Below are 11246 nucleotides of genomic sequence, written 5' to 3' on the forward strand. Positions count from 1 at the left end.
TTTCCGTCGGCAGTCGGAATAGTTGCCAAAAAGTCAACGGGCATTGTCCGGTGCTGACGTGGCGCTGGTCCTTGCTGACGTGGCCGCTGACAGGGTTGGCTGATGTAGCTTGCTGACGTGGCAGGGGCCTGCTTCTGGGTTGCATCAGTGGGCCTGTTTCTGGGCTAGGCCGCTGCTTCTTTTTCTTCTTTTCTGCTATTCTTCTTTTATGGGCCCGCACCCTTTTTTCCTTCTTTCTTCCCTTTCTGGCAGTGGGCCGCTCCACTCTCCTTTTTTTTCTTTCTTTTCTCTTCTGCCTTTGATCGATAGCGTCCTTCTCTTCCTTCTTCTTCTGTTTTTTTTTTCTTTTCGCTGGCAGGGCTTAACCGGCTGACAGATGCGATGTAGTAGAGGCGCTGGGCAGTTGCTGGATAAAGACGTGCACGGCTGGGTGGATTTGTGTTAGAGGGAATCAAGCAGCAAGGCTAACTTGCAGAAGCTTTACACATGAGGCTAACCGACAGCATAGCGAGGCTCATGCGCACATTTTTTTTTCAAGGGTTTTGGATTTTAGGGTTTCAGGGTTAGAGTTTCGTGCTGATAACGTGTTTAAGAAAAACTGAATTGGGAGAGAATTGAATCGTACTTTCATTGATAATAGGGGCCTCTTTATATAGAGGATTACAAGCATAGAGATGGAGTTGTACATGGAAACATAATCGTACATTGATTGGATATTTCCTAAGATTCTCCAAGAATATCTCTAATATAAACCCTATATCAACTAGAGCAAGTAACCTCGAGTTTGGGCCGGACGCATATTCTGGATTTACTTGAACATACTTTAATTTTTTATAATTTTTTTTAAATTGACATTATTGTCTCTGTTGGTTATTTCAGTTTCTAAAGTTTTTTAATATGAGAGGGTTATATTCGTCAAATTTTTCAGTTTTGGAGAGCAAACTCTATTCTCTGATAATTGTTGAAATTGGACAAAAAGGAAAAAAATTCCCCCATTTCTCTTCCTTGGTTGTCTCCTCAAGTTTCTGCAGAGCTATATCGCCGGGAATCACCAAAGAAAGGTGAGTATCTTCTGTTATCATCATCATCATCATCTCTTTTGTAAACCCTAACACATTTTATTGCTTTAAATTCTGACTCATGAGTAGCTACTTAATTTGTTCTAAGTGGAAAGCATGATTGCCTGCCCTGACTTTTCCTTTCCTGTTCTACACTCGGTTTTCAGTAAATTTCTGATTTTAGAGTAGCAAAACCCTAAATTCACTTGGGCCTTTTTTATTTTCTACTCGATAATTAGTCCAGTTCTAGGTTTTGGTTAAACTAAAGTGAAGGAACTAACAATCAAATTAAGCAATGGCGGAGACTGAAGTCAAGTCCAATTCTTGTGCGGATGACCTCGAGAAACATGTAATGAAGGTTTTTGAGGAGGTCACCAAAGACTGTGAGGACAAGGAATTAAATGAGATATTTGACATGATTAGGACCTATGATGACCTTAACGAGTATGCAATTTTGGTGTTCGATTGTATGGTAAATGGGAAGCTTGTTGAGGAAGCTAGAGAGCTCTTTAAGCCTCGCTCTATGTCTGCGTCGACTGCTGTACTGCCTGATGTGGCCATCTACACCCTTATCATCTGGGCCTGCATCTCTGCCGGCAAGATCATGGCTGCTCACAAGGTCTACCGGCACATGATAGCCAACGGTGTCCCCCCCACCTCCTGCACTTACATTACACTCATCAACACACTTGCAAATAACTCATCTTCTTATGTCAGTTTTGTTGGGTATGCCAAGAAGTATTTTTTGGAAATGTTGGATAAGGGGATGAAGCCTTATCACACCTCCTACATGGCCGTGTTCAAAGCCATTGCTTGTCGTGAGTCGATGGAGAAGGTCAGGGAGTTCTCTCAGCAGATACAAGCAAGGGGGTTCATCCCTCAGCCCAATGTTCCTTGTTTTGGAGAAGCCAACCTCACAGAAGCAATCAATGCAATGAAGTTGCTTGATGATCTCGTCAACAAGACCACTGACAAGGAGATGCAGAAAGTCTTCTGCAGTTGGCACCCCACCCACCTCAAGAAAGAGGCGGCGAAGATGTTTTCTGCTTTGATAGCGGATGGCAATGTAAGCCTGTTCAGGGAGCTCTATGAGCAAAATTCTGAGACGGGTATATATCCCACTGTCATGCTTCACACTTTTGTATTGAAGACTACCTCAAGGCTGGCAAGACTAAGGGTGCTCTGGAGGCGTACAGGGGCATGCTAGCTTCTGGGGTTGCCCCAAACTCCTATACTTGCCGAGTTTTAATCAAGGGACTCGCTGCTGACCCCCACTTTGTTGTAGATGCCAAGAAGTGCTTGCTTGAGATGATGGACAAGGGAATGAGGCCCAATGCTGCTACCTACACTACAATCATAGGAGGGTTTGCAAGGCAAGAGGACAAGGAAGCCGAGGAGGAAGGTAAACAGTTGGTGGAGGTCATGATGGGTAAGGGGTTTGAGCCAAATGTAAAGGTTATGATGGAGGTTTTAAAGGGAAGACCAAAAGGTATTATAAGAAGGGTCATCAACATTGTTCTTTCCAAGTTGAAGGGCTGATGCTTTGGTTCATCGATGTATGAGCTTCTTTAGGATTAGGATGTTTTAGACATAGAGTAGCTGGTAAGAGTAGGAAACTAGGAATCATTTAGGATTGAGTTTCAACAGGGGATTTAGTGTTGTTCTCTATCATTGTGAATGTTGACCATGAAGAACAAAATCATATAGGTTCCATGTGGTACTTGGTGTACACCTACATGTGCATTTGCAAGCATAATTAGCTATAATGAGCCATGCTCATTGTACCGCCAGAGGTACCAACTCCCACCAAACGAGTGACCTACGGAAACACAGCCAAGCGGGCTACCGGCTGAGCCCCGGATCGCCCCCAGATCACCACTGACGAGCCGCCACGCGCCGCCCCAACATAGCATCAGAAGCTCCAGACGCTGGGAATCGAAGCACCTCAGTCCCACATCGAAAATAAGAAGAAGATCAACCTTCTCCTCACCTATAAAAGGTTCTCTTCTCTCTCCTCATTAATTACGCATTTACTACTCATTTATTGTTATGCTGCCTATATGCATTGACTGACTTAGGCATCGGATAAGTGAAGACCGCCCAACGCGGTCTCCCTCTGACGCCCTGTCTCTCGTGTGATAGCTAGCGAAGGCCATCAAGTCCTCAGAGTAGCGGTTCGCCCACCAGACCCGCGTTAAACCAAAGATCGGCTACCGCCGGACTTTGAGCATTAACATTGGGGCCGTCTGTGGGAACCCTTGAACAAAAGGTCATCCCCCCACAATCACCATGACTAACGGTAGAAGGGGAAACGCTGAAGAGCAGGCAGACCAGTCCGCCATTCCCCAACCCACCAACCCAGCGGTAAGCATCAACCGCGCACTATTTAGCACCCCGGTAAACCCCTGCGGTGAGACAAACCCAAGTAGCAGCTGCCATTTTTTTGATAGACGAGTAATCGATGGAATTACGAACGGAGTAGGCATTGGCAGATCTTCACATGGTAAACAGGGAGCGTGAACAAGAGCGCAAAGAAAAAGTCGAGGCCCAAAGGCAGGTGGCCACGCTGGTGTCACGTTTTGATGAAATAAAAAGAACGATGGAGGCGACCGCCAACCCGGCACGGAGCGAACAATCACGGAGCACCAGGCATAGCCGGCCTAGTACCCGCGCATTAGTACTAGCACCAGTCGTGCATATGCAGGTCCCGCTGAACCCACCAGAGCTATTGGGAATGGGGCCGCCCCCTGTGCCCCAGCTAATGTTGGAGCAGGAGGCAGAATCATTGCTGCACACCCACCGCTCGAGGGCTAGGGCAAGAACTGAGGGAAACCCACCTGCCCCCAAGCGAGGATCAGTCCAACGGAATGCCCGGCCAGGCCCCGTTGGCGACGCAACTGCTCAAATACTGGAAATGATGCAGCAATTGGAACAAAGGTTAATCTGGGCGGAATCAGGCGCCCCAGCGCCAATTTCAAATCCACTTTTCGCGTCCAGGCCAGGATCATTCACCACTGCGATCCTGCAGGCTATCAGGCCGGCATACGCAAAGACTCCAAAAATGTCACATTACAGCGGTAAGACTGATCCCTTCGTCCATATGGACACCTTCAAGAAGGTCACCAACAACAAGGGATTCGATGACGCCACCCTGTGCCACTTGTTCAGCGAAACGCTGGACAATGAGGCAATGAACTGGTTCTTTGAGTGCCCGCCTGGATCTATTGACTCATTCCAGGTGATATCACACGCTTTCCTTTCTCGGTTCATCCTACTGTCCGCGGGACACCACAATACAAGCCAGCTGTTCAACATCAAGCAGGGTACGGAAGAAACACTAAAGGCATTCGTCACAAGGTGGCGGGCGGCAGCATCTCAATGCCGCGATCTTGATAAAACAATGGCTTCGGCGGCTTTCAAGCAGGGACTCCTCAAAGAGCCATTCCTCTATCACCTCAACTACAATCATCCAAATGCGGTGTACGACCACCTCATGAGTGAAGCGGTTATTCATGCCCAAGCAGAATTCATCACATATGGAGAAACCCCACCGCCACCAGCAACACCAACAAAATCAGCACAACCCTCATCCAGTCATCAGGAGACCGCTAGCAAAACTCCAGCCGCACCGCCAACTGATAAGAAGAGGGAGTGGCAACAGGGCCATTACCAGAACAAGCGACAGAAGGACCAACACTACAAGGGAAACCGCCCATCCCATGGGGACAACCGCAACAAACAAACGGAGTCCTCTCAGCAGTATGCAGTATTTACAGTCCTCACAGCCTCGTATGAGGAAATATACAATCAGTGCAAGGATCAGATCCCACCGCCACCCCTAGGAAGATACCCAAAAATGGGCAAACCAAGAAATACCGGCAAGTGGTGCAAATACCACGAGGATAGCGGTCACAATACCAACAGCTGCAATGCTCTCAAAACGGCCATTGAGACCTTGTACCGTGATGGCAAGATGGAGCAATTCAAGGTGCGCCAACCGCCACCTGTGATCGCCAACATTGAGCCCTTGGGCCGCATCAACACCATCGGCGGCGGTGCTCCAATCACCAACTTGTCTCACAGGGCAAGAAAGCATTATTCATGAGCTAATCACCCAAAGGAAGTCTGCAACATCCGCTACGAAAGATCCGCCAAACTCCTAAAGTCTGGTTGGGAGCCCATTACCTTCTCAGAGGAGGAGGAACGCGGAGTACATCTGCCCCATGACGACCCATTCTTGATCGACGCCATTCTCGACAAATTGTCAGTGGGAAGAATCCTGGTGGATAGCGGGTCCGCTGTCAATGTCATATTCAGCGGTTGTTACAACAACCTTAAGCGGAACAGAAAACTACTCCAAGATCATGAGCCACTGCTTAGCTTCTCCGGTGACGTCACGTAACCGCTGGGTTATGACCATATACGGCTAGCTATCGGCGCTAGTCCATGTATGGCGGAGGTACATACAGAGTTCATAATTGTCGATTGTTTCAGCTCATATAACGCCATCATTGGCCGGCCAGCACTCAACAAGCTCAAGTGCATCATCGCCGGATACATGCTTCTCATGAAGTTCCCCACACCCAACGGCACAGGCTGTGTCAAGGGAAGTCAGCAGTTGGCACGAGAATGTTATTCAACTACTATAGCACGATCAACCCGCCGCCATGAGATCCTAGCGGTGGGCAATCAGGCACGGCCACCAAATATCTTTGAGGATCCTAGGGATGACAGGAAGAAGTATGTAAAGAAAGAGCCAGTCAATCTAGAAACGTCATTAAAGGTTGTCAGCATCTCTGACGAGCACCCTGAGCGGACAGTCCGCATAGGCGCTCAATTAGACCAGAGGTGGCGGCGGAACTCACTCAGTTCCTACGTGACAACGCTGTGGTCTTTGCCTGGTCATATGCAGACATGCCAGGTATCTCCCCTGAAATCATCACGCACAAGTTGAGCATCAAACCATCCTTCTATCCTATCAAACAGAAGCGGAGAGCCTTCAACGAAGAGAAATACCGTGCAATAGGAGAAGAAGTTGCCAAGCTCCAGGGCATTGGGTTCATATGCCAAGTCATCTATCCCCAGTGGATTTCCAACTTGGTTATGGTCAAAAAGCCTAGCGGCAAGTGGCGGATGTGTGTCGACTTCAAAAATCTTAACAAGGCATGCCCAAAAGATAGTTTCCCACTACCCCGCATTGATCAACTGGTTGATGCAACTGCCGGACATGAGCTCCTCAGCATGATGGATGCTTTCTCCGGCTATAATCAAATCAAGATGCATCCCGGCGACCAGGAGTGCACCACCTTCACCACCGAGAAAGGCCTATATTGCTACAATGTTATGCCTTTCGGTCTAAAGAACGCAGGCGCAACTTATCAGCGACTGATGAACCCCATGTTCGCGGAACATCTAGGCAAGATAATCGAGGTCTACGTGGACGACATGTTGGTCAAGTGCGTAAAAGCCAGTGGACATGTGGCAAACCTCAAAATTGTAGTAACCATCCTTTTGGCCTATGGTATGCACCTCAACCTAGAAAAATGTTTCTTTGGCATCACCGCCAGCAAATTTCTGGGTTATATCGTCATTGAACGAGGCATCGAGGCTAACCCTGACAAGGTGCAAGCCATCCTCTACTTGAAGGATCCAGAATGGAAGGTGCACGTGCAAAGCCTCCAGGGCAAGCTAACCACCCTGTCTCGATTCATCTCCAGACTCACTGACAGGTGCGCCCCATTTTTCAAAGTCCTTAAAACAACTCACAAGAAAGTCATCAACTGGAACCCAGAGTGCCAGGCGGCGTTCCAAGGCTTAAAAGAGTACCTGGCGGCAGTTCCACTCCTTTCCATTCTTGTGTAAGGAGAAACACTATACATATACCTAGTGGTATCACAATCAGCGGTGAGCTGCGCCATCGTCTGACGGGAGAACCAAGATGAGCTCCCAGTGTTCTATGCCGGCAGAGGCACGAATGGAGCGGAAACAAGGTATCCTCCCTTAGAGCAACTTGCTCTCGCACTCATCGTTGCCGCCAGACGCCTCCACCAGTACTTCCAAGCCCACACAATCCATGTGTTAACCAATCAACCGTTGAGACAAGTAATGCAGAACCCTGAACATTCGGGGAGCCTCAGCAAATGGGCCATTGAGCTCAGCGAGTTTGACATTGATTACAAACCAAGAACCGCCATGAAGGGCCAGGCGGTGGTAGACTTCATTGCTGAACTCACCGAGCGTCAGCTCGAATCCAAAATAGAAGCAGAGCCCGAAATGGAAATGGTGACCGCTGAAGAGCCAGCTCCCCAGCGGTCAGACTGGAACCTACATGTGGACCGCTCCGCTAGCGCTAAGGCCAGCGGCGCCGGAGTCATCTTAACAGGACCAGGGGGGCTGAGCGTGGAATATGCATTGAAATTCAACTTCAAAGCCTCAAACAATATGGCGAAGTATGAAGCACTCATTGCTGGCCTACTCCTCGCCATCGATTCAGGGGTTGACAGTGTCAACATCTTCAGTGACTCTCAGTTAGTCGTTAACCAGGTCAACGACAGCTTTTAGGCCAAGGACCAACAGTTAGCGGCATACTTAGGGTACGTCAAGACACTGCTCAAAAAATTCAAATTTCACACCATCACACAAATCCCCAGGGAAAAGAATTCCAAGGTTGATTCACTAGTAAGACTGGCAACCACCCAGCCACATCAAAGTCCAGCGGACACAAGATTAGAGTGTCTCGACAAGCCAAGCATCACAAAAACCCTAGCGGAGATCTTCAACATTGAGGTCAATCCTAGCTGGATGGACGAGATTATTGAGTACAAGCGCAACGGGACATTGCTAAAGGACAAAGTCAAGGCACAACAGCTCAAGCAGAGAGCAACCCGCTACAACATCCAGAACGGCAAACTTTACTGCCAAGGTTTCACTCACCCCAACCTCCGCTGTCTAACCCAGAGGAGGGAAAGGTCGTGCTAGCAACGACGGTAGAGAATGTGGAAACCACTCGGGCGCCAGATCCTTGGCCAATCGCACAATGCGACAAGGCTACTTTTGGCCTACACTAGGTGATGACGCCCGGCGGGTATCGAGATCTTGTCACAAATGCCAACAATATGCTGATCTCCCACATGCACCGGCGGAACCACTGTCGGTCATCATCGGTCCATGGATTCACTCACCGTAGGGCCTGGACTTGATGGGAAAATTCCAAACCGCCAAAGGCCAGTTCAAATACATCATTATTGCTATCAACTACAACAGCAAGTGGATAGAGGCGGAGCCCCTGACGGCAATAACTACTGCCAAGGTAATTCACTTCCTCTGGAAGAACATCTACTGCCGCTACGGTGTCCTGTATACAATCATCACAGACAACGGCACACAGTTCAATAACAAGGAACTCATCTCTTTCACCGCCAACCTGGGTACCAAGATGTGTTTTACATCTGTCACTCACCCCCAAACCAACGGCCAGGTCGAAGCAGCAAACAAGATAATTAAGAAGCTGCTAAAAAAGAAACTCGACAAAGCCAAGGGTTTATAGGCGGAGAAGCTCCCGGAAGTTCTATGGGCCATCAGAACCACCCCAACTTCCGCCACTAGTGAAACTCTTTTTTGTATGATGTTCGGAACTGAGGCCGTCCTGCCTATCGAGGTAACTCAACCTACCGCTAGGGTCAAAGGCTACTGCCCAGAGACCAACAGCGACGGCGTCAACCTTGACAAGGCCCATCTGCACAACCTGCAAAACAAGCAGAAGGTATCGCGTTTCTACAACGCCAGGGTCAAAGCCCGGAACCTCCAACTGGGGGACTGGGTAATGAAGGAAGTCATTCCACCACCAACAAAACTCCGCCCAACTTGGGAAGGTCTATACAAAATTGTAAAAGTCGTTAGCCCAGGCACCTTCTACTTAATGGACAAGGATTGCGTCACAACGACCCACCCATGGAATACTGAACACCTTCGGTATTATTACAAATAGTCATGCCGCTACCCAAGAGCATCTTGACTTAGCTAAATTTTTGTTCAATATTTAGCTAAGGGAATCTACCCAACGGGTACTACCCCGCTTTTGTAAACGATGATCAGTCAGCTATCAATGAAACGAGGTATTATTCAAACCATTGTTACCAAGTCTAGCACTGGGGGCAACTGGCAACGCCAGCAATAGTCAGCGGACCACGTCCACTACATTGTGCACTTGGACCAATCTTAATTCCTTTAATGTTTCATTGATTGGCAAAAGCAAAACTCTTAGTCAAAACTCTAGCGGTACAGACATATCATGACAAACACCAAATTTCGAAGTTTCATATATATAGGGCTAGGAATCCCCACCCAAAAGAGTTCGTTACATCAAAAAATTACGCCTCAGCGGCTACAAAAAAAAAAACTTCATCTTTCAAGGGTTGGCTCGGCTGCCATCAGCATCTCCACTTTAGTATGCGGCGGCGGATGTAGGCGGCTTGTTTGGTCAGACCCTTGAGCAGTGGGACTTGGAGTCTCTATTGTACCATCCACCCGAGTATGGGCCGCCAAGAACCCAGCACGGGACACCTCCGACTGGGTAGGAGGAGGAGTCCGCTGGGAGTCATCCGCTGGGCGTGCGCCACTCTCTCCACTCCCCGAGCGAGCACCTTCAGTTTGGCTAGGGACCGCGCCCTTCGCCAGTGGGGCATTCCGAGCTGCCGGCACGGTGGGCTGGGACGCCTTCACCCAGTCGATAGCGCCTTTCTGTGTCAGCATCTCCACATTGGCGACTGCACCGGCCTTCGCTGTTACACCCCTCATCTGATGTACCCTTTTTACTGAGTTACACGAATTTCTGTATGTTTACCATTCACGGTTATAATTTTAACGTTTAGGGGGGTGGCTAAAAATTGACTTTTTATGGGTTAACAATTGGAGAAAATTTCCTTCATAAAAGTTGTAGAGGACGTTAAACCGAGCGCGTGCATATGTGGTACGTAAAAATCGGAGTTCGTATGCAAAAGTTATGAGTGAAATACGGAAGTTACTATTCATGGTAAAAATTTAGATAAATATGGAAAGTTACCGGGTAGGTTTCCAAAACCGGAAACCCACCCCTTTCTCTCTCTCCTCTCCCCCGACTCTTCTCCCTTCCCTTCGGGTTTTTCTTCCTCCCTTCGATTCCCCACTTTCCGGCCACCAACCGGCGTGCAGCCGGCCACCACAGGAGCGCCTCATCCCTCTCTTTACCCTAGTGACCTGGGATTTTGGAGTTTTGGCCGTGAAAGTCCAGATCGAAGCAAGGTTCGCTCCGGTTGCAGTTTTGGGATTTCGCCGATTTCCGGCAATTCCGGCCACCTCCGGCCACCAAGTTAACGTCGAAGGTTCGGTTTTTGATGGAGATCATTTCCCCTAAAGTAGTTCATTCCAATTTGCATTGTAGAGGTCGAATTAGCGATTTTGCATTTCTAGGGTTCTTGAGGTTTCGGGGCTTTTCTTCACCGGCTTGATTCGACTACTTCAAGGTAAAATTGGAATGTGTTGCTGTTGGGAAAATTGTTGGGTCTGTTGTGTTGATGCTATTGCCGGAATTTGGTGGTCATCGGAGGTAGTGGTCGCCGGCGCGTGGACCCAATGCGCTGCCACTGTAGGTGGCACGTGGTGGCGCGTAGAGCTGCGTTTTAATTGTAGTTTTAGTTCCATAAATCCTATAATGATTGTAGAATTTGATACATGAAGTTTGGTGGAAATCGGAGGAATTACGAATTGAGTTTAAATGATTAATTATCGATTTTCGTGAGTTCGATCGCTGAATTTCTTTCGAATTCACTTTAGATATTACATCGATGAAAGATTAATGTTGGAGTATTAAGGATGGATATTGTGGAGAGTTGAGGAGTTGGATTTTTGGAAGGGGGATGTTTTGAATTTCCATTTCTAAGTATCGTAAAGTTAAAATTCCGTCCTGTGAAATATATATATTTATGAATGCTATTCGTACAGGACGAGAGGAGTCTCCATACGAGGAAAATCACGAGCGACGTCAGGATTGACCGCATACTGTGAGTGGACTTTTATTTTCAAGGATTGATGCATGCAATCAATTATTTGCTTACGAATGATAAATTGTTTATCGTATTACGTTTCCGAATTTTTGATTGATTTCTAATATTACTTTGATTTATACGGATTCAGAATTTATACTATTTGTAT

The 11246-nt window shown here is 47.9% G+C and overlaps 1 protein-coding gene across 1 annotated transcript; it reads left to right on the plus strand.

Moving 5' to 3' along the window:
* Positions 1 to 1353: 1353 nt before the first annotated feature.
* Positions 1354 to 2597, plus strand: LOC112165570 (putative pentatricopeptide repeat-containing protein At1g74580). The gene is made up of 2 exons (XM_024302131.1): positions 1354 to 2167; positions 2209 to 2597. The coding sequence occupies exons 1-2, from the start codon at positions 1354 to 1356 to the stop codon at positions 2595 to 2597; spliced, it is 1203 nt and encodes a 400-aa protein (XP_024157899.1).
* Positions 2598 to 11246: the final 8649 nt, after the last annotated feature.

The sequence above is a fragment of the Rosa chinensis genome, chromosome 1 (genome assembly GCF_002994745.2).
Source record: "Rosa chinensis cultivar Old Blush chromosome 1, RchiOBHm-V2, whole genome shotgun sequence".
NCBI classification, from domain to species: Eukaryota; Viridiplantae; Streptophyta; class Magnoliopsida; order Rosales; family Rosaceae; genus Rosa; species Rosa chinensis.